Here is a 24,113-nt window from a genome sequence, read left to right as displayed (position 1 = left end):
CGATTTCGCATTGAAGTCACAGAAATTCTGGATCCTGGGTGACTGTGCTTTATTTTTCAGGTTGTGTTTATTTACTGATTTTACTGACTTGATCCCCTGCTTAAATGGGCCAGCCCTACATTTTTCTTACATTAAATCGGACAGAAGTGTTTTTTCAACCGTAGGCCAACAAGTTCAACTGCATCATCCATTACAGCCTGCAATTCTACTATAAATCACAATTCAAAACCTAGTCCTGATGCACTGCAAACGCTATATCAGTGGAAAAACAGGATTTTTCATTTGTGCTGACAGCATGTCAATAGACAATCTTCCTCAGTCTCGTCAAATATGTTAAAAGACTGGAAAAATGACTGACACGTGTTGATAGGGAACACATGGATAGCCTGTCTGGGCTTTTAGATTTGTGGCCAAAATGTGTTTCCCTCAAGCAGTGTTAAACTGTCACATGAAATAAGCAGTGTTTGATCACTTCAACTCTTCGCTGGGCTGTACTGTGTTGAGAAAAATACTTCAAATTTAACCTCACCAAAACCCAACTGAACTAGATTCCCTACAGAGACACAAACATTCAAAAATGACAGAGAAAAAAGGCTAAAAAAAAAGTCTAGTGCTAAACATGTGCTTCATTACGAGCTCAGTCCATCAGCAACAGACTTGTTTGATGAGCAAACTTGGAATGAGTATAATGATCATATTAAACATATTGAATCTCAAAAGGCAAAGCTAAGCAAACATCTTGGTAAACACTAAAGCTTTGACACATAAATGCCAGCTTCTTCTTGACAAGATAAACAGGACAAGAAACAATCAATAAGAAAGAGCATGCAAATATAATGACCTACATACAACATTCATAAATAATTTTCATAAATGTCATTGCAATCAAGATAATGAATCAAGTAAAAAAAAAAAAGATGTTAACCCTCACCCCCATTAGCAACTATGATCATCATGCAAAGATATTTGATCACTGTATCCAAATTACAATAAATATATTTGAACACTGCAAAAAAAAAATATATATATATTTTTGTCTTGTTTTACAGTTAAAATGTATAAATATCCTTAAAATGAGACGCATTTAATTGAAAAGCAAAACTAAAGATATTAAAATGAGTTTTCAGAGAATACTGTATATTGTTTTTAAGCATAAATTAAAACAATAAAAAACAACAATGTATATTCTCTGAAAATGTATTAATTTACTCAGTATCTCAAAAAAAATAAAAAAAATTTACTTCTTTTTAAGAATGTTTTGATATTTTAAATAGGCCATATTACGCCCTTTTCAAAGTTTTGTTTATGTTTTTGGGGGTCTACTAGAGAATAGGTGTCATTCTTGAATGTTCAAAAACACCTTATTTTTCACATATTTTACATATAATAGTTGCACCTCTATTCCCAGTCTGTCAGAAACACTCTGTTTGGTTTCGGTCTCTATGAAGCCCCTCCTTCCGAAAAGCGCAATGTGCTCTGATTGGTCGGCTGGATCAGTGTGTTGTGATTGGTCAACTGCTTAGAGCTCGTTTTGGAAATGTCATGCATCTTACCATTACCACGAGTTTCAACGAACTACTAGTCCCGTCGAAAAAGTAAAAAAAGCATAATAGGTCTTCTTTAATTTTAAGATTTTTTTATTATTATTTGCAATTAAGATGGCTATTTTTGCACTTAAAGTAATGCACAAGTTATGTGATCATTAAAGCAGTAATGGTGGTGAAAGGGTTAACCATTTCTAAATTAAGTGGATCAACATGAAATGTGGTCACACAAACGACAATATATCGAGAGATATATTCGGTACACAACCCATGCATCTAGCCAATCAGAAGGAGGAATGATTTAAGCTGGGTGTGTCTTGTGAATTCAAAGGAAAAGGGTGAAGAAAAGCCTCTCTAATTTATGAAAAGAATTAAACAAAAATCACAAACGGTGCTAAATTACGAACGCTATGTTGAAAGCAACGGCAGAGGACATGCAGGAGAGTGTCAACAAAAAAAACATGGACTCCAAACATACCATTAGTCGGATGCCTGGCATACGACACAGAAAATCTCTTTACTGGTGGCATAGAGAGCAGCTCTGAGGAGATAAAAGAGGCATTCTGCATTACTCGTGTCACTGTGCTCCTCATGAGCTTTTGGTCTTAATCAAAACTACCAGCTTTTTTTAATCCTCCCACCATCAAGCTCTCTGTCCCTCATAAAATCTTCTATAACAAGCAGGTGAAAGTATCAGTGGGGCCAGATGTTGCCCTTCAATATAGGGATTGAGAAACTCAAAAACAACAGATGGTCACAACAAACTATCCAGCATTCTCTGTGCTACAACATCCTTTTGGATACAGCATGACATGGCAGTATTTTGAGTGTTATTTCAAATGTCTTAGACGAGGTAAATCTCAGAGACACAGCAACACCCTGTGGACAAAACTGTTAATGCTGCTACCAAGGAGTGAGGGGTGAAAATTCATATAAACAAATAAATCATCTAAAAAATAAACATGTATTGTTTATATATATATATATATATATATATATATATATATATACACATATATATATACACATATATGTTTTGTTTATAATATATATATATATATATATAATGCAATTTAATAATAAAATAATTCATTTAAAATAATATTTAAATGTCAATAAAATATTATATTAATAATTCATTTCAAATAATGTATTTGATACTGACGAAATTAGGGAAAATGCATTTCTTTCCGATGTATGCATGACATTAGAGTGCAATTTCCAATAACTGTTTACAAAATAATCATAATATCCAGAATTATTCAATTAATCATTAATGATTGTGGTAAAAGCGTTTGCCGTTTGTTTTACCATGGATATTATCTATCGCAATCCATTAAAACACATTCCCAGAAGTGTCAGAGAATGCTAAAATGTGTCCTTTTGCATTAAACAGATGGCTAATTTGTGCAATTTACCAAATTACTGAACAAATGTTTGTTTACGTGCACATGCACCATGCAAATAAACAGTTTGGAGTTAGCAAAGGTGACACGATTAGTAACCATATTATTCAGTTACTGTGGAAACCTATTTCTCTAAGCGAGACCTTGATAAACAGCAAGACAAATGGTTTAGGAACAGCTCCTGCTGTGTGTAAAGACTTGATTTGGGATGTTTTTAAAGGCTAGAATAAAATTTCAAATATATTTTAAATGAAGTATGCTGAAACACAGTCACTAGGAAGGACACAGTGTACAAGAAATGGTCTTAAAAGGAATGTTGAAAGCTAATCAACCATTTTTGTTGCATTAAGTGAGAGTCTATTAAGTAAACGGGAATTATTCAGAAGAAATGTAAACTGGGACGTTTGTGATGATAGGAATCTTCAGGTCTTCTGGTCACAGGTAGGTGAGGTACATTATAACCCTGTATGTGTATGTGTTTGGGACATACCGGCTTGAGAAGACACATTCCTGAGCGAGGAGGGCTTTTTGCGGGGAGCTCGTGTTAGGTCTCTCAGGTTGGGGAAGGAAGCACTGAAGAGGCCTGCACACTGGGAGCCTGCGAGTGGGAGGGAGACCGTGGGGTGGAACGTGGGGTGGAAGGTGGTTAGTAGTGGTTAGTTTTCACAAGTGAACATGCAGCTTCTCATTTAAAGAAGTTAAAGGGATAGTTCACCAAAAAAAATGAAATGATCTGTTCTATAGTTACTAGGGATCATGTAACGGTACACAGAAGTCCAGTTCGGTACAACAGGAAAAAGCAACAAATCCCCAATGCTAGGTCTCTTTTTATTTATTTTGAACTGACAGTAGACCAAATTACAGTTTGTTCCACCTAGCAGCATTTAGTCCCCTTGAAGTAGTTGGTACAGTACAGCCTCCTTTACCCCCGGTTTCACAGACAAGGTTTAACTCGAGTCTCAGACTAAAATGCATGTTTGAGCTGTTTCAACCAAAAGCAACTCGCACTGATATATCTTAAAATATGTCAATGCCATTGCTTTGTCTCAAGATGCACAACAGTAATCTTTTTTTTTTCAAAGGCAAGTTTATAAAAGCTACTTAAATGCCCTAATTGAACTAAGACCTAATCCTGGCTTAATCTAAGCCCTGTCTGTGAAACCAGGCCTTAGTGTATTAAGCACTAAGCAGTAAACAGAATGCACTCTTGCATAGGTCTTTTTTTTTTTGGTAGGGCTGATAAAAAACAAAAGGTATTTGGTCTCAATCAGCTACAAAACTGAAAAAGCATCTTGTGTTATAAAAGTTTAAAATAAACAGAATACATTAAATAAACAGTACATTAAAATTCAATTGAATATTTATATCAATTGTATTACCTTTTACTTGATGGTTAAACCACAACATTTATGCCTTTTTTAAAGTAAATTATTAAGTACTTCAATTTGAACTTCTTGAAAATCAAAACGATACGTTTTACAAAACTCATGAATAGAAATAACTTTGCACAAGCATTGTAAACTAGATTATTTTCTTCTTGACACTCTTATTTGTCATTGACCCATTTTGACATTCATTTTTTTGTTGAACCATCCTTTAAGCTTATTTCCAGGTGCACAGACGACCTTTGCAAACAAAACCCAGTTAAACTGCTGGTCTTCTGCTGGGAACATAAATATATTGCCAGTGCAGGAGGGTGAAACTGACCAAATGTAATTGGAGTAGGTATGTGGCTCTAAAAGATCAAAAGGACATCTCTACCTTCGGGCATCACTGATATAACAGCATTTGTTTAAAAGCCTACATGTAAGACATGCCAGATGCAACATGCACTTAGATATAAAATAGTGACTTCCAAATCATGCCGTAAGTCTTTAGTAAGGTGCAACCAAACCTGGGAAACAGTGTGTATTGTTGCCTTGTAAAAGTTCTTTGAAGATAGATATAGTACAGACAAGAATAGCAGAGAGAGTCCTGCCATTAGCCATATTTAGACCACTACTGGCAGCATGGACACATTTCCGACGCAGTGGGCATGGCTGGGTCCTTGAACGGTGTCATTGGTGATAAACAGAAACAAGTGCGTTTAACGGTCGACTACACCATGTCACTTCTGAGAAGTTGAAAGGTTTCTCCAATTAAACTGATGACAGGAGAGATATTCAACATGAAAACAACACAAATGAAATGCAATTCTCACCTAGCCCGCTGGGTTTGATCTCAGGGGACTGACGAGAAGACGACGGCAAGAGACGATACGCCAGTCCACGAGAAGAAGTGTTGCTCTCTGAAAGAGCCTGCAAAGAGAGGAAAACAAAGGCATATGGACAAACATTTAAAAAGCACATCTTCTTTCTATGTAAATTCAGCTTGTTAAATCTTTTTTAATTTTTAAGTTAGACCAGGGGGTTTCAAATTTTGATACCAAGAATCCCCATATAATCAGACTATATATACAGGGCCGTCGCAAGGGGGAAATCATTCTAATATGCTGATCTGGTGCTCAAGAAACATTTCTTATTTATATAATCAATGTTGAAAACAGTTGTGCTGCTTAATATTTTTGTGGAAACAGTCATATATTTTTCAGGATTCTTTGAGTAGAAAATTAAAAAAATATATAACAGCTTTTATTTAAAATGGAAATCTTTTTTTAACATTATAAATCTTTTCACTGTCACTTTAGATCATTTTTAGGTATCCTTGCTGAATAAAAGTATTAATATCTTTTTTTTTTACTCTTACTGACCTGAAAAAATATTACATTTTATGATAATTTTTTTTAAATAATTGTTTCCAAAGTTAAATAATTGCATTTTATACTGTTAAGACAAATGATTAAAATATTATCTAAAACATTTAACTTTTAAAGCCCTAAAATACTTATTTTTTTCACAGACCCCTTAAATGCGAGGCCCAAATTTTAATAAAAGTATTTTTATCATGTCAGCAGTTGTTCATCAAATAAAGAAAAGTAAAGCTTAGTAGCAGAGCTCATAGTACAGTACTGTACCTCCATAGATCCAGCCTTGCGGTTGCGTATAAGTGGCGACTTCCTCTGAATATTGATTGGCTCAGTCAGTACGGCTCTGTCGGGCTCATCTTGGGAAAGGTCTTCAAGACTGCCTTGGTTTGTCTGCTTCTCGTGGTTCTATTACATATGAAATGGGAGAGTTGGAAGCGGTCCAGCACATTAATATTGTCAATATTTCTTAAGACAGTTGTAAATAAAATCCTATAAGCCGAGTGAAACACACAGACCTCTGAGGAGGCGGGCCGGAAGCCGAAACCCATTGGTGCATTATCCTCATCCTTGCACCCCTTTACCCCTGGGCTAAAGTGCAACTCCACGTGAAAACGTTCCTCTGAGGAAGGGTCCTACAGATACAAATGTAAGCAAATAAAGCAAGAATAGAAATTGGGCACAAACGGCTGATGTGGCCACATCTCGTACCTTGTTATTGTCCTCATACAGCATAATAACAATCTGTGTCATATAGTTGAGTTCAGTCACGGCGCTGAGGTAGTCCATAGCCTGCTTCCACTGTTCATCTTTTTGTTCCTAAACAGACACAGATGAGATAAAGCAGTAGTAACTTGCATTAAACATGATGCTGGGGGTAATGTGCGTGTCTGATGATCGCTCACTCACGTCTAACAGGCCTCCGTAGCGGAAGATGCTAAGCAGGGAGTGTACGTGGCTCTCGCTAGTGAAATAGAGTCGGGTCCGAACGTGCCGACCCGGAGACATCACTCCCCGCGAGTACCTGAACCACCAAAAGGGATGAAATACACAATCTGATCACTCACAGGTTCTATAGGTCATGGCTGAGTCTTCAGAGCTTCTATAACAATGTGAGGTCATACAATAAACAACAACTGAAAATATCAGAAGTACATACCGCACTTGTGATGGTAAAGTAGAAGTTTTAAATATGTACTAAGTACGTCAATATAAGGACCAGCAATGTCAAAAGTCGGCACTAAACGTACAGCAATTGTATATATAAAAAAACGTATCTACCACTGTATATAATGGCATTAATATTAATCCACAATATTGACAGTAAATAAATAAATATACATTTTTCACAATTTTGGTTTGAAATACGATCAAATCAAAATACAATAACTGACTAAAAAGCTGTAAACATCAATATCAACAATAATGAAAATGAATATATTTATTTATACATTTTTCCAAATGTTGGAAAATTTGTTTTATTTTGCTGAAGTTTTTTTTTTTTTTTTTTTACATATTATTGTCAATAAAAAACAAAATGTTATTTTTGTTGACAAAAACCTGCACCATTTTACCATTTTAGTGAATGTAAAATGGACAACATTTAATAAATATGGCATGACGAACATCAAAACATTAACTATGAATGAAACAAATAAACAAGCAAAAACTGTACAAGTGAACACTGTTTGCATCAGACAACAACAGTACAGCGCAAACCCCTCCTCTTACACAGCATGAGGAGTTGTGGATAATATTAGCCCTGAAAGCAAGCATGGTTTGCCTACTTTCAAAATTCACAGGAAAAAATAAAGTGAAATGTACTAATAGTAATTTGGCACACTAAACAGGATGTATAATGTGATTTAGCCTTCACACTGTCGGAAAGTTTGGCGTTGTGCCCCAGTACAGAGACTCACAGTGGATGCAGCTTGTTGACGGCCTCGTCCTCATGAGTCCTCTGAAGATCCAGCTGAATCTTCTTGACCAGAGGCAGACAGTAGGCACTAGCGATGTCTAGCTTCTCCGCTTTAGTGATTCCATACTCCTGAAAGACAGTGTGCGTGCAGGTAACAAAAAGATGAAAGTTAAATAAACAAACACTGTTGTATATCGATTCCTCTACCTGGGGGATGATGATGTCCGCAAGTGCTCTGGACAGACGGAAAAGCTCCAGCGTGTCCTCCAAACTCAGAGAACTGTTGTGCTGAGTGTCATATTTCACACAATCGTAAATGTCCGGGATCTTACTGATGTCATAGCGGCAATTTTTCATGCGGAAGTCACGCTCCAGTTTGGACCAGCGTTGCAGCATGAGCTCCAGAGTCTCGCTGTGGTATAGCTGCAGGTCTGTGAATATCACATAGACATTTAAGGGATGCTTCACCCAAAAAGGAAAATTCCGTCATCATTTACTCACCCTCAAGTCGTTCCAAACCTGTATGAATTTCTTTCTTCTGCTGGAACAAATATTTTGAAGAATGTCGGTAACCAACTCTCGGTTTACCCATATTCTTTAAAATATCTTCTTTTGTGTTCAGCAGAAAAAATAAATTCATACAGGTTTGGAACGACTTGAGGGTGAGTAATTGATGACAGAATTTTCATTTTACATTGATCATTATAATTTAATATTAAATTGTTTAACATTTGATTATTTAATATTTTGAATATTTACAGTTGAGCAATAACAATACTGTAACACTTAGGATGCACTTTAAACATTCAAGACTTCTTATAAGAAGACAAAGAGCTCCAACCTGCAGATTTGGGGTCTTCGAGCCTTTTACAGATCTGGCAAGTAAGGCTTTTAATGAGGGTGTGAACTTGGTCACAAGTCTTGACTGGATTGACAATTACCCTCATGGAGTTTACCAAAGATGGGCTGCCTGTTGGAGCCAACTTAAAGAGACAGGACACATTTAGAACTAGTTTAGTTATACGGAGATAATGAGCAGTTGGGACTTTGTTCACCTTGTTGTAGTCCTCCTCACTGAAGTCTTTGTTCTTCTGCATGATCTCATGTAATCGAGCTTTGACTCTCTGCTGACAGTCAGTGAGAGAGTCGCTGTCACTGTCCAGCAGTCCGTTCATGTTGGCACTCTTCACCATCTGAACGAGGATTGGAGTCAACTCTCCTTCCAGTGCTAACAGACCCTAAACACAGTCAGACATAAAAAAGTATTGTAAATTAATACCATATGTGATAACCAGTAGGGGCCAGAAAGTCTGAGATGACATAAAAATTCAATTTAAACATAATGAGATAAAATAATGAGATAGTTTAAATATTCTATAAAAAAAAATGTAAGATGCACCTAATGATAATTTATATACAATATACAATTATAATAAAGTTTTAAAAAAGAATTAAAGTGCATTTTTTTATTATTAAAGTAAACAAAAATAAATACATAAAAAGCAGTTTACATCAATCCCATCTAAAAGCATTATGTAATACCAACATATCCCTGCAGACAAAACCCAGGCAAACCTTTGCGAATGCCGCTGCAGTCATCTGCACACGACCTTCATCGGAGGCGTAGATTTTGAGGTCATGGCGGTAAGTGCTGTGCAAACGGAGAAGGCCACAACCGGGGAAGCCGGCATAGTCGCCTGCCAAAGCACAGAGAAGCAATCCTTGAAATAACAATGATCACAAGAACAAAACCCCAGATGTATGTGCATATCCTGGAAAAGAAAAGGGTCTGAAGAGACACACACATTCATAATACAGAACCACTGTTTAAAAACCTACAGTACGTATAAAGTGATGTACAATCAACTGGCTGAAGATTTGCTCTACAAAACTCAAAATATCATTTCATGCATTTCAATAAATTCACACTATTGAAAGCAACTGGCAATACGGGTTTAGGTGCTTCCCACTCAAGTTGCAAACAGAACTCTGATTTAAGATTCCAGAATGTCCATTTGCGAGAACAGAAGAGCCCCCTAAAACAAACTATCTGACAGTTAGATTCATTTTTGAGGCCATTCACACAGGATGCATTCTTGCCGTCTATCCATGTTGTTGTTTTTTTGTGTTTGTCAGATAAAGCAAATTTGAGCAAAATTAAGTTCATAATATTTAGCAATCGACAAAGTAATAGCAAAGTTAAAATTAAGATTAGTAATGAGGAAATAGAAAGAGTATATGAATATAAGTTTTTGGGGGTTATAATAGATCATAAATTATGCTGGAAATCACATATAAATAATGTAAAAACAAAAATGTCTAAATCCATTGCAATATTAAATAGAATAAAACATATTTTGAATGAAAAGTCATTATATGTATTGTATTGTTCACTCATAGTTCCATACATTACTTATTGTGTGGAGGTGTGGGGTCATACATATAAAACTAATACAAATTCAATATATATGTTACAAAAGAAAGCAATAAGGATTGTAAAACAGGCAGACTATTATGAACCAACAAATAGATTATTTATTAATTTACTAGCTTTAAAATTTGTTGATTTAGTTGACCTTTATACTGCACAGACCATGTATAAAGTTTATAAGAATTTACTTCCAAATTGTGTTCAGAGGCTGTTCGAAGTAAGAGAAAGTCAGTATAAGCTAAGAGGAATGTATATGTTTAAAAAAGTAAGAGCAAGAACTAACACAAAAAATAGATGCATATCTGTTAAATGAGTAAACCTATGGAATAATTGTGACAAGGAATTAAAATTGTGTAATTCACTCTGTAATTTAAAAAAACAAGGTGATAAATATTTATAAAACTCAATATGATTAATTTGTTTACGTTATATGTTAACTATTGAAATAATGTCTGAGATGTGTACCTTTGTAATCATGTATGAACATCTTGGAAATGTTCTTATGTAAAATGTACGTTTATTTTGAAAAGTTAAATCCAGAGAGAAAAGTGCCGCTAATTGCGTAATTATGTACAAAAGGTGAGCATAATAAGCATAGGCTTCAGCCTACACCTTTTTTTGGTTGTTATGCATGTATGTATATCTGTATAATGATTGAAAATAAAATTGAATTGAAAAAAAGATATTCAGTCACTGCGCTAAGAAGAGCATTACATTTTTAACACATTTTAAGGAGCACAATGTGCTCTGTCCTGTGTGTATGCAGCCTTAAATAGAAGCCCATTTCCACCAAAAAGGATAAAATAATCATGCTTTGGTAAATCATAATTAATTAGATACTAAACCCTAATGAGATAAAAAGGCGAAATTGTGACGAAAAAACTTTTTTTTTTATGTATTTATATCTCATAAATTCAACTTTTTTACATAATTATGACTTAAACTCTGAATTTGGACTTTGTCAATTTTGACTTGTCATGATTCTGCATTATCTCATAATTTTGACTTATTGATCATTTTGAATGTTGACTGTCACAATTATGGCATATCAATTTCAACTTTTCGTCATAATTTCAAACTTCTGTCATAACGATGCCTTTTTATCTCATTATTTTGACTTTTATCTCATAAATATGACAATTATGATTTGCCAAGACATGTTTTTTCTTATAGCAAAAACAGGCTTACATAGAAAAGAGAGAATTTAAACTATTTGAAAAATCTTATTCTACCTACGTGCTGACAAAAAGCGAACAACTTTTTTTTGCATGAGATTTAGGAGATAAACCTGAAATTGATGCTACCACAATACTACCACTTAAGTCATAGATTGTTCAAATAATGGCACAATAGTCTAAGAAAATGTTGTACGCATATCACCAAACAAATTATGGGAAAAAAGTTATGTAGAAAAAAATTAGAAGACTTCAGATTTCTAATCATGCTGAAAAAAATAATAACTGGCTAAGCTCTCCAGAACTATGATGTTTTATCTGAGTATGTCCGAGTACAACCAATGTCCATATCATGGGATCTTCCACACAATCAGTGGCAAAAGCAAAGCATGGAATGTTACTGTGCCGCCCCTCTGATCGGATTAGTTTAATGAGATAGATGTCAATGAATTAAAATGATAAATGGGGCAAACAATGCATTAACCCAATATCAAGAACACACACAAATCCAAAAGCTCTTCTTACCACAGTCAATAGGTGACTCACAGCCAAGGGACCTGCAGCTGTCTAGTTATCAATTGAAGGTAAAGAACAGCATATTAACCAGTAGTGCAAGATACTGCTGACTCAGGCTACGTTCACACTGCAAGCCTAATGCTCAATTCCAATTTATTGCTCGGATCCGATTTATTTTGTGTAGCTGTTCACATTGTTGTTTTAAATGTGTCCAATATCAGATTCCAGTGTGAACAGATCATCGCCCTGGACTGACCTGCATGCAAGAATAAAAAGATGACATGCAGCATGATGTCATACAGAAGAGGACATTAAAGTCCATACACGGAGGACATTATAGTAAGTGATTACATGTTTATTTATAGCGTGATCTGCCGCAGAAGCCAGCAAATATATGCGCAGGCGATATAAAAAACTACGAGAAAAAAGAGAGCAGAGTTTTTAAACGCATGATACAAGCCCTCATGCCCTATGCTTGCATATAGAGCGGTCACTGTAAATGCTTATAAGTTCTGACACATCACTGTCCTTCACTGACTACCTTTCGAAACAATCTTTATAACTTGATAACTTTGCGTATGTAAAATCTTTGAAGTGACTCCCATGAGCGCAGAATTGTGACAAATGTTGCTCTAGAGTGACATAAAAAAAAAGTTGAATGAATTCCGATATGCCTATTTAAACTGAGGTCGCATTGCAAAACATCTGACCTGTCTCGGATTTAGGACCACGTATGGAAGTGGCCCGAAATTGAAAAGATCAGATTCCATGTGGTTTGTGCTGACAAAAACAGATCTGAGTCAGATTGGGCCACATTTATCTGCAGTTTGAACTCAGTGAAATTAGAAAAAAATGGTTTGACTTTGTTAGTCTGTGAACTCTCACATTTAATGAGTTACATCCAATTAGGTGCAGTGTGCAAATATGGACTCGAATTTGAGGTCCGAGGGAAGTAACTGAACTTCACAGGAAAGAATCCACAGCTAAGAGGTATTTTGTGTTGCTGTAAACTTGTTACTTGAGGTAAAGAAAGTTTTCATTCCTCCTCGAGTCCTGCCCTTACATGCTTTTGTTCACCAAGCCCACTGAACAAACAGGTTAAACAGGTTTCCTGTTACAAACATGCACAAAGTCTGACATATCTTGCCATGGCATCTCATTTATCATGATCTCCTGCAAAGGGAGCACAGAGCTCCCAAAACAACTGCTCCTGCAAACAGATGCTAGGCTGCATGGATGGGCGGAAAGTTCTTGCCCAGAACAGAACCATACCATCAAACCAAACTGTTTCTTAATAATATTTAACAGTAGTGGTTCTGACAGAAAGTATATGGACACTTAAGTCGCACTAAAACATGTCTGAATGTCTTTGTATTAGATATATCAAACCAAGTGGTTTTCTTACTGTTAAGTGTGACTTCATTTTCAAAATAGTATTTGGGTCTATTGTATCTGTATCCTGTTTATTAGTAAAGCTTTCCAGCTGATGCAGGTGTAGTGTTATACCTTGTCCTCCAGGGTACATGCAGCGGAAGGCTCGTCCCAGCTCCTCAGCCTGAACTCTACCTGCTGGGGTCAGCTCACCACCCCACTTCAACACCAGCAGTAGAGATGGACCCTCCTTCAGAGTGTCTGCCATAGGTTCAGAGGTCAAAACTTATACAACAGCAAGGTAACGTATATTAAAACGCATGTATTAAACACACACACCTTCCTCCTCACTGGATGCTTTGGGCTGTCCATTTGGCAAGTAAGTCAGCTGCACCTTCCTGTTGATCCCAGAGAAATGGCCATACCTGAAAGACAATACATGGGGCAGGGGGACATAAACATACCAGCCCCTCTTTATAAGCATTCTCCCACTGAACAACACAGACAGCACACATCAGACATAGCATTGGGCTCAAACCACTAGCAGGTGCTCTGTGCCCCCCATGTTTCTGGAAACATGTATCTGAGTGACCTTCCCAAGCTGGCAGGGGTTAATCTGTGCCATACCAGGGCTGTCTTTACAGGAATGACAGGCTTTGGGAGGAATAAAACGTGGCTTCTGCAACAGTGCCACGTTTTTTTTTTAAGTTACACAATACAGCAGAGAGTGGAGAATTCAGGATGGTTGGTCTCTAGTCTACAATTTAATTATAATTTTTTTAAAATAGATTTTAGATAAATCATTAATATGCATATACTACTGTTCAAACGTTTGGGGTCCGTAATAAAGAAATTATATTAAAGGGGTCATATAATGGTACATGCACTTTTACAAGTTGATTGTACTGAAATGTGTGTTGGCAGTGTCTGTACACAACCATCATATAATGATAAAAATCCATCCAGTGGTTTTGTTTTAATCTCCTTATATGTTTTCCCCTGCCTCAAATCGAGCCGTTCGAGCCTGTGACGTCACAAGCTCGCACGCCCCTCCCACGATTGTTGATTGACAGGAGCGTTTCAACACAGACCCGCCCTCGCTCATGAGGGAGCTGTCAATCATAGTCTGCGCGGACCGGCGCGGTCATTGTTGATATGCTGGAGCACTGTCTATGAGCAGAATGGCGACTAAGCGATTGTGGTGTTCTGTTCTTGGGTGTAATAACGAACACAGCAGTCATTTTAATGTTCCTAAATCCGAACCGCTGAAGACACAGTGGCTGTGTTTGTTTTCGAAGGGAATATTCCCCACGAGCAACGTCAATGCTCTCATGTTTGCGCGAATCATTTCTCAGCAGACTGCTTTATAAACGAGGATCAGTATAAAGCTGGTTTTGCTAAGAAGCTGCTCATGAAAAAAGGATCGGTACCAGCTATTCGTGTTCCTGCTGAACCTCCAGAAGAACGGAAGTGAGTGTAACGTTTTATTAAACTTTATATTAATATATTAATCTTTGCAAATCGCCAGCTGCACGCTTCACAATGAAAGCGTCTAAGGTTTACACTCAGGGTACATTACGGCATGTTTTCTATGTATGATGTTCTCAATATAATTCATAATCCCACGTTTATAATGAACAACGCGTTATGGTTATTGTGTTATTGAGTTACAAATGGTGTATGCACAGCACAGAGAGGCGGAGTCAGCAAAGCTCATTATCATTTAAAGTCATATGCACTGAAATGGCGTGCTGAAAACAGAGCTGTTTTTGACCAGGTAAAATAAGTGTTTTCTTACAATACTAATGAGAATTTTTAATTAAAGTATATTACAAACTTTTAATTTAGACCCTAAATAATCATATTAGCTTAGCATATTAGCAAAAATGGCATTATATGACCCCTTTAAAAGAAATGAATACTTTTATCCAGAAAGAATACATGATCAAATGTGACCATACAGATAATAATGTTACAAACGATTTCTATTTCACATAAACCCTGTTCTTTAAATATGTATCACGGTTTCCACAAAAAAATATTCAGCACAATTGTTTTCAACATGAATAAGAAATGTTTCTTGAGCACCAAATCAGCATATTAGTATTACAATGCTTTCTAAAGGATCATGTGACTGAAGACTGAAATTATAACTTTCACATAATTTCTTTTCAGTCACACCTTGAAGTTTACAAGTTCAGACAAGGGATGCACAATAAATCAATACCATACCAGTCAATATTTGTAATTTATTGGTATCTGGTAAGTAAATGGCCATTATTGAATATTAATATTTTTTATTTATATTATTATTGTTTAACCCCTTAACTGTCACCGTCCCGCTACCGGGACGCCTAACTTTACTTCACTATATTTCCATTAAATCCTAATCTAATTATGACAAATTATATATCGTTGGAAAGGTCTAAGACTTCTAAATAGATATTCTACCCCTGTTTTGTGTTACAAATTATGTAGGAAGAGTAATTGATGAATTTATGACAAGAGTGCACCTCAAAAAATCTGCATCATAACAGGAGGTCTGACCTTTGTCACAAAAAGTCGATGCACCCATATTTAATCATTGAAACTTATGTTTTTATGCTAAAAGTTCACAATAAAACATATAATCTAGTATTTTTCAATAAAAAATTGTAATATAATATTATCCTCTAAAAAATATAATATATATATTATCCTCTAAAATATAATATTATATTTTTTATCGCCTTTTTTATTATATCACATATTTTAGTAGTTATCATAAATTAGGTATCATTTGAAAGCTTATGAACTCAGAATTCCTCCTGTGAAAACCGTTTTATAATTGAACGTTGCGTTACCATAGAAACGGTCCTCTAAATTATTTTATCAGGCTCCTCCCCTTTTGGGCATCATCATATTTCATAATTTATGATCAAAACCTTTTCTAATCTTGACAAAACACATTGTCAGAAAGGTCTGTGTCTCAAGGTTCCATATTTTGTGACAGAATTGATATTTGGACAGAAATTTATTAATTTGTTAAGGCAGAATGTTTACAACTAAATTCAATGGAATTCAATGGCACCCGGTGGCTATTTTTGGTACTACGCCTAAACAAAATCTCATGGGAACTTCAATTTTTGTGATATCAACTTCAAATTTGGAACATAACTTGGTTAGATTTATGGCTTTGATTTTATAGTAATTTTATAGTAAAAAATATTTTGTAAAATATATATTTTATATAAAATAAAAAATATATAGTACAGTATATTTGATTTACTGTATATTTAAACTTACATAACTTTTTCATACTTTCATTTTTTGAAGTGTTTTCACTTCAGCAATAATCTGCTGAGTGTTTTCTTTAAAACAAGACCAAACTTGGGTATATATTCCAAAGCATTCTTGAATTACAACCATTTAAGTTTGAATAGTGCATTTTAACCCCCATTCTCAAAAGGGGGGGTGACAGCTAAGGGGTTAAAACAATTGTAAATAATGATAAAAATAGGCCATTCGGCCATTTATCAGTTATAACATAAAAAAAATTATCAATTGAATATCAATCTAATATGATACAACTTGGTCTAAACCTGGTCTGAAGGTGTTCTTTTTAATCTCATTGGCTAGAAACCAGCTCTGGAGTGAATTTGCCACCATTTGCTCCACTGCATGTAATCATACCAAAGCAAAGCACTTCCCCAAACACCTGTTTCCTAGTTAATCTATGACCCTGAACAACCGATAATGTGTTGATTAGGTCCCTCGTTTGAGTTCAGTGAGAGGAGGAAGGAGGAAGTGAGGGATCGTCAGGGATTAGAAACACTTTCAAAATGGCATGCAGATGCCACACAGAATTGCAAAAGGGATTCATCTCCAAGGTACGGTCAATTTTTGGAGCGCTCATTAAAGTGTCAGTAATTTGGACAAGATCTCAGGTTAATGAGGGTTAGGATCCACTTTGCCTGATTCTAAAGAGACAGGGGATATGAGGGTGCGCACTGATTATCATTCAGACTGGATTCCCTTTGGAGAGACCGGCCAGGACACAAAGAGGGACACAGAGAGAGGAAAAGAGAGAGAAAAGGAATGAAGTTAAGAAACTCATCCATATGAGGACAACTAAGGAAGCAAATGAGTCAAGGTCACACTATAGTCAGTTACATACAGTCAGCTGTTCGTGAAATATCAAATGTTTTTCTTGACATAAGCATCCATGACGCTCAAGACTAGAAGACAGAATAGCAATCCAAGTTTAACAATGAAATTAAGTCTGACTAGGTTTGCATGTAATCATATTCTATTCAAAATATCTCTGCAAAGCAAATTCATTTGACAACTTCTTGCCTTCTGTAGACACAATATGAAATACAGCATAATCTTGATCTAAATCTCTCACCTAAATCTCAACGTTACAACTAGCGATGCACAACATAAATGTACTATATCGTTTAGCCAACATTAGAGATTTTTTTATTTATCAGTATTGGTTAAGATTGGATTTAGACCAGGGGTCTCAAACTCGCGGCCCGCGGGCCATTTGCGGCCCGCGGGGTGATATTTTGTGGCCCCCTACTTGACATTAAAGTTTAATGTTAGTGCGGCCCGTCGTTGCGTGTGCCGCGTAAAAAAAAAAAAAAAAAAAAAGTATCCCTTATGAGCTACCATAGATAGTCTCGTGACAGCTTACGGAGGGTTTGTTGTCAATAGTTGTCATAGACAACCGCGAAGTACAAACATACTGCGCCTGGAAAAAATGAGCGCGTCGCTTCAATTATGAGCGCGGTTGCCGCGCGCCTACATTTGAAATTACGAACTTGAGCGCGCAAAATATGTGAGCGCGATATGTGAACGGCCCCTTGGCGAGCTACCACCAATCAAGCCACGAGCTACTGGTAGCTCGCGAGCGACGTGTTGGAGAGAGACACTGCTCTAAAACAATGTGAGAATAATCACTTTGAGCTTGTAATATGTGTCCAACAGGTTGATAAGAAGGTTTGCTTTGATTTGTGCAGTCAGTAATTTGAGACACTATACAAAGAATTCAATAAGACGGGCAGACATGACTGCAAATATTTGTATTTCAAAAGCAATAATTGTTTTTCTAAGTATAATAAAAGGAAATGTGCCTTCCAAAAAAAACATTCAATATCATTAATGTGTTGTATAAAGAAAATAAAAAGGACATAAGCAAATATAAATATCACAAATATGTGTTATAGACAAAGAAAGTTTGTAAAATGAACTTCAACTGTCAGAAGGACAGCTCATGAAGAACCAATCATGTACAGAAAGGAATGTTCAAATTCAGAGGAACAGTTCAGAAGAAACGTTAACAAATATTGAGAAGATTGGATCAGTTGTGCTCCTTTTTTGGAATACTTGAATACTATTTTTTTGTGGAATACTTGATGCGGCCCAGCCTGACCCAGACTCTACCTCTAGCGGCCCCCAGTTAATTTGAGTTTGAGACCCCTGATTTAGACCTTTGGACAATTAAAATTGTGTCTTTAAAAACACAAATAAGTTAAGAAAACTGTTAAATGTAATCTTTAGCCAATCTCAAAACGAATATCCATTAATCCTGTACATTTTAATGTGGTGATAAACTTTTTTTTTAAATTTATATTTAGGCAAAACAACACAGAAATTTGAATATTTGCCATTTACCGGTTATTGGCCGTAGCATGAAAATAATTATTTATCTGCTGTTCTGCTTCTATCAAGCAAAATTGAAATATCAGTGCGTCCCTAATTACAATTCAATGTATTGAAGTTAGCAACCATTAATATAAAACATATTTAGTGCGTCACACTTGTTACCAGCCCCAACTATCTATAATATTTTTCTTAATTTTTCTTTTTACATTTTAAATTCAAAAGTAAACAATTCTTTGTTTCATTCTTTTCTATTTTAGCGTAACTGATAAAACCGTGTATAATTATATATGCAAACATCTGTGCAGATTCTGCATGGGCCTACTGATGACTAATTTCTATAGTTAAGCTGATCAAGAATACAATATTTGTTTGGAAATGATTACATTTTTGACCAGACCTTGTGCAAGAGAAGTGGGAATCTTCAGAGGAGTAAATAGAAGACAGAAGGAATCCAACATGTTTTAGAAATGGATCGAGAGGAGATGATGTTGTGTGTACAGTAGCTTTCTACCATCTCACAAAGTTGGAAACGAAGGGTTGGGTATAACAGTATTATAATTTTGAACAGTTTACTCACATCTCCAGAACCGTCTTCAGCTGTTCTAGTTTGGATTTCTTTTCCTCAATTTCACAATCATTATGTAGGACCAGTTCTGCCAACAGCTGACGGGCAATATCCAGCACTTCCTGTAAAACATCACAGCTGAAAAATGTTAAAATCAAAGTTTTAAAATCGATACGTGCCTGTATGGGAAGCCAGAGTAATTGATAAAGTACAATGGAAATATTTTGGCAAACAGTTGTATGAGTCAGTACCCGGACGGCTGAGTTCTGGATGTATTACAGTTTCTTAATTAATTGTTATGATAGGATTAAATAGGCCTAGACATAAATCAATTGACCACATGGTACATTTTCACACAAAACCCAACAGCAGATGCACATGTGCATGACACCTCGATGAGTCTCATGGCTGCAGCATTCCAGACATAACAATACTACATCTCTCTTAAAAAAAAAAAATCATAAGGCTGAAGGCAAGCCTGTTCTGAAACAAACATTGTGTAAAATTGCTTGCATTTGTCATAGAAACAAATTAAATGCGTAGATCACTTGCGCTTCAATACAGACCCACCTGGAGCTGTTTTGGTTTCTTCAGCTTGAGTTTTCCGGACTTATAGCCACCGTATTTTTCGAACAATTCAAAAAACCTAAGAAAAATGGGATGTCATAACCAGAAAATAAAATTCTTCAATCATAGATATATCTTTGGTCCATTCACACCAAGGACGATAACTATGATAACAATAAAGATATATATATAATTTCTTTTGTATGATAAAAACATCGAGCCAATCAGAATCCATCATGCTTTAAAGAGCTTGAGTATTTAAAGTGGCAGACCACAAAAGAGAATATAATAAATATTATAATAAACAGAACCTTATTGTGCGTTGGTGTGGATGCTAATATAGTTATCGTTATATAATTATAGTTCTTGGTGTGAACAGGCCTTTAAGCACTCAGAACAAGAGTCACAACTGTATTTAGTTTTAGTGTGAAAGCAGCCTATCAGAATGTGTCACTTACAAGGCGTTCCTGACCTCCATCTTCATCTTCTGTTTGGGCGTACGGTCACCATGACGAATTACAGCAATAACACAACGAAGCTCCATCCTTCAGACAAAGATGACATGTCCCGTTTCAAAAGCAATGACACTAATTGGTTTTAATAATCAAGACTCCACAATAAAAAGCTACGGGAAAGAGAAATATATTCTTAGGACAAGAGTGGTAACCCACATGGTTCCTGAGGTAGTCGGGACAATAGGGATGTCCTCTGCTTCCATGGGGATGGACCAGGGAATGTGAAACTGAGGAGCCAGCTCTCGCATCACCATGTTCCTGAGGGAAATGCATCAAATATGAGCTAAAATAAGCAGAAATGATCTTATAAGATAAGAATGAGTACATCCCAGCTGAACAACGACACTATTCCTTTCTTAAGAGCTGCTTATAGCTGAATTAAGCTCCTTTCATAATTTGATTAACCTTATTGCACTATTATTAAACTAGACTGAATCAACATTGAACTAAATTGAGCTGAATAATGACACTATTGTCTTCTTTAGAGCTGCTTAAAGGGATAGTTCACCCAAAAATGGAAAATTCTGTCATCATTTACTAACCTCCAAGTTGTTCCAAACCTGTATACATTTCTTTGTTCTGCTGAACACAAAATATATTTTGAAGAATGTTGGTAACCAAGCAGATCTCGGGCCCCATTGACACATAGTAGGGAAAAGTATGGAAGTCAATGGGGCCCGAGATCTGCTTGGTTACCAAAATTCTTCCAAATATCTTCATCTGTGTTCAGCAGAATAAAGAGGTTTGGAACAACTTGAGGGTGAGTACATTTTGACAGAATTTTCATTTTTGGGTGAACTATCCCTTAAACAGCTGAAACATGCTCGTTTCATAACTGAAGAACTTTTCAACATTAATACTGTTATTTTCTTGTTACCTACCGTGAAGCTGCTTTGAAACAATCAGTATTGTATAAAGCGCTATATATATATATATATATATATATATAAGTATAAAGCTGGCCTTAACTTCCAGCCTGCCAAGTATTTAGCTGGTTTAGATATGAGCTCAGCTGAAAAGTGCCCAAAACCACCCCAAATCCAGTAAACAGACCAGCCTTACCATGCTGGGAGACCAGCAAACAAGTTTAGACTGGTTTAATATGTTTTTTCAGCAGAGATGCATTTTAAATTCAAAGCTTAGTTCAGAAAAAGAAATGTTTGTTTGATGATCATGTGTTGACTTTCAAAGAATAGGTGAAATTGTTATATATTATGCGGTTACATAGTTGGAAAATTTGATTTTCGAGTTACCACAGACAAGAAGGCAGCAACAGGGCTTCACCTACCCCAGAACTTTGGCACAATCATCATAGTACTTCATGGAGTTCTTTACAAAGCTGAAGCCATTAACGTCACAAACAAAAGAGTGGCCATTTGCTCGGAGGAGGTCAAAACCACACACTGTTTGCTGGGTTGGAAAAGACGTTATGAAACAAAAAACTCATTCATTATCATTCTTAACCTTTAGCTACTGACAAAACACTGTGTTTTTCTTTTGCGAGGCTTACCTTAAACGCAAGACACACTTTTCTGGCCACGAGCTTCTCCATTGCGGTTAGCATCACAGGATAGCGGATCTCCTTTCCCTCACTGTCTCTCTCTACTTTCCCATCCAGAGCAGGAGACTTACGGGCCTCGGCGTGAGCGTAGTCAGGCCCTACTGTGTAAACCTACAACATCCATCAGGAATAAACAAACTATCCAGCCACCACATGATGTTTAGACATGAGAAACTTAGGTACCTTAACATCTGTGCCATCTGTTGGCATGAACTCCTCGTAGATGTAAGATCCAGTCTTACGAACGGTACTTTCAGGAGAATACACACTGCTCCGACTGCCAATCTGCAGAAGACGGTATGAGCTCCAGACCAAACAAATCTAAAGTTATTAAAAGTTAAAAGTACCTTTCTAAAGAGACGCTGGCTGCCCCCACCGGCCGAGGTTGGGTAATAGATGTAGACATTGTGGTCCTCGGCGGAGACAGGCTTCTCCACAAAAGGTTTATGAAACACTTCCCCGTTCACTTCCACATGGTCCTCGCTCTCCACCAGGTTACACTCTGATGTCGCAAAGTCAAAATGTCACAATCTTTCGCAATACAAAGAGTATTTATGTACACACTTATGAGGAACTTACAGGGAAAAAAACAGCATATGGGTTTGGAACAAAATGACAGTGAATATATTAAGGTGATGTATATATATAAAATGATGACAAAGGTAAATAACCTTTACCCTCTGGTCTGTCGGGGTCCCTGTTCAACACTGCATAGCGTGGAAGGTCAATGCCTTCTTCCTGTAGAATCCTGTAAACTTCCCTCCTAAAGCCGTGAGCATAGAGTTATGTCTCAGTCAACTCTCCAAACGGGGTTTACTTGTCAATATTATTTCAGAGAAAGATTTACCAGACCTGTCTTGAATGAAATACTGCATGTTGAGGTCGTTGATAAGGAGGGGGTTTCTTAGTTTGGCATAACCCACTGCTTTGTCAAGGGGAAATCCTTCAAGATGAGAAAAAAAAATTGGTATTTTAATGTTACATGGTATAACAAGACTATCTATGGCAAGAGTTCTTTTCAGTCAGTGGATTCTTTTCCACCTGATTATTTTCTTTTTTCCTTTGTATTCCAAAGGACAACATATACAGGTCCTTCTGAAAAAATTAGCATATTGTGATAAAGTTCATTATTTTCCTTAATGTAATGATAAAAATGAAACTTTCATATATTTTAGATTCATTGCACACCAACTGAAATATTTCAGGTCTTTTATTGTTTTAATACTGATGATTTTGGCATACAGCTCATGAAAACCCAAAATTCCTGTCTCAAAAAATTTGCATATCATGAAAAGGGTCTCTAAACGAGCTATTAACCTAATCATCTGAATCAACGAATTAACTCTAAACACCTGCAAAAGATTCCTGAGGCTTTTAAAAACTCCCAGCCTGTTTCATTACTCAAAACCGCAATCATGGGTAAGACTGCCGACCTTACTGCTGTCCAGAAGGCCATCATTGACACCCTCAAGCAAGAGGGTAAGACACAGAAAGAAATTTCTGAACAAATAGGCTGTTCCCAGAGTGCTGTATCAAAGCACCTCAGTGGGAAGTCTGTGGGAAGGAAAAAGTGTGGCAAAAAACCCTGCACAACGAGAAGAGGTGACCGGACCCTGAGGAAGATTGTGGAGAAGGACCGATTCCAGACCTTGGGGGACCTGCGGAAGCAGTGGACTGAGTCTGGAGTAGAAACATCCAGAGCCACCGTGCACAGGCGTGTGCAGGAAATGGGCTACAGGTGCCGCATTCCCCAGGTCAAGCCACTTTTGAACCAGAAACAGCGGCAGAAGGACTGTTGCTCAGTGGTCCAAAGTACTTTTTTCGGATGCAAGCAAATTTTGCATGTCATTCGGAAATCAAGGTGCCAGAGTCTGGAGGAAGACTGGGGAGAAGGAAATGCCAAAATGCCTGAAGTCCAGTGTCAAGTACCCACAGTCAGTGATGGTCTGGGGTGCCATGTCAGCTGCTGGTGTTGGTGCACTGTGTTTTATCAAGGGCAGGGTCAATGCAGCTAGCTATCAGGAGATTTTGGAGCACTTCATGCTTCCATCTGCTGAAAAGCTTTATGGAGATGAAGATTTCATTTTTCAGCACGACCTGGCACCTGCTCACAGTGCCAAAACCACTGGTAAATGGTTTACTGACCATGGTA

At 36.6% G+C, this 24,113-nt stretch overlaps 1 protein-coding gene across 10 annotated transcripts in view; it reads right to left on the bottom strand.

The window, feature by feature from the left end:
- The window catches only part of ppip5k1b (diphosphoinositol pentakisphosphate kinase 1b), a 35,399-nt gene that overhangs the window by 9,178 nt on the left and 2,108 nt on the right, over positions 1-24,113 (bottom strand). For 2 of the 10 annotated variants that reach the window (XM_056251085.1, XM_056251089.1), the window contains exons 3-26: positions 22,814-22,904; positions 22,639-22,724; positions 22,309-22,463; positions 22,145-22,246; positions 21,911-22,072; positions 21,689-21,810; positions 20,557-20,658; positions 20,344-20,430; positions 19,889-19,964; positions 19,331-19,440; positions 13,444-13,529; positions 13,240-13,365; positions 9,187-9,308; positions 8,667-8,849; positions 8,453-8,594; positions 7,819-8,042; positions 7,613-7,740; positions 6,603-6,717; positions 6,405-6,512; positions 6,212-6,328; positions 5,964-6,101; positions 5,151-5,247; positions 3,441-3,548; positions 2,023-2,085 (exon numbers count right to left, since the gene is read on the bottom strand). In XM_056251085.1, the coding sequence (XP_056107060.1) occupies positions 2,023-2,085; positions 3,441-3,548; positions 5,151-5,247; positions 5,964-6,101; positions 6,212-6,328; positions 6,405-6,512; positions 6,603-6,717; positions 7,613-7,740; positions 7,819-8,042; positions 8,453-8,594; positions 8,667-8,849; positions 9,187-9,308; positions 13,240-13,365; positions 13,444-13,529; positions 19,331-19,440; positions 19,889-19,964; positions 20,344-20,430; positions 20,557-20,658; positions 21,689-21,810; positions 21,911-22,072; positions 22,145-22,246; positions 22,309-22,463; positions 22,639-22,724; positions 22,814-22,904 (2,850 nt within the window). Of the gene's footprint in view, positions 1-2,022; positions 2,086-3,440; positions 3,549-5,150; positions 5,248-5,963; positions 6,102-6,211; positions 6,329-6,404; positions 6,513-6,602; positions 6,727-7,612; positions 7,741-7,818; positions 8,043-8,452; positions 8,595-8,666; positions 8,850-9,186; positions 9,309-13,239; positions 13,366-13,443; positions 13,530-17,094; positions 17,119-19,330; positions 19,441-19,888; positions 19,965-20,343; positions 20,431-20,556; positions 20,659-21,688; positions 21,811-21,910; positions 22,073-22,144; positions 22,247-22,308; positions 22,464-22,632; positions 22,725-22,813; positions 22,905-24,113 lie in introns of all 10 variants that reach the window. The other 8 variants (XM_056251086.1, XM_056251080.1, XM_056251082.1 and 5 more) reach the window with 8 other exon arrangements.

The sequence above is a fragment of the Rhinichthys klamathensis genome, unplaced genomic scaffold (genome assembly GCF_029890125.1).
Source record: "Rhinichthys klamathensis goyatoka isolate OS25496 unplaced genomic scaffold, OSU_Roscu_1.1 h1tg000076l_1, whole genome shotgun sequence".
Taxonomy (NCBI): domain Eukaryota; kingdom Metazoa; phylum Chordata; class Actinopteri; order Cypriniformes; family Leuciscidae; genus Rhinichthys; species Rhinichthys klamathensis.
This window is presented reverse-complemented; position numbering and strand designations above follow the sequence as displayed.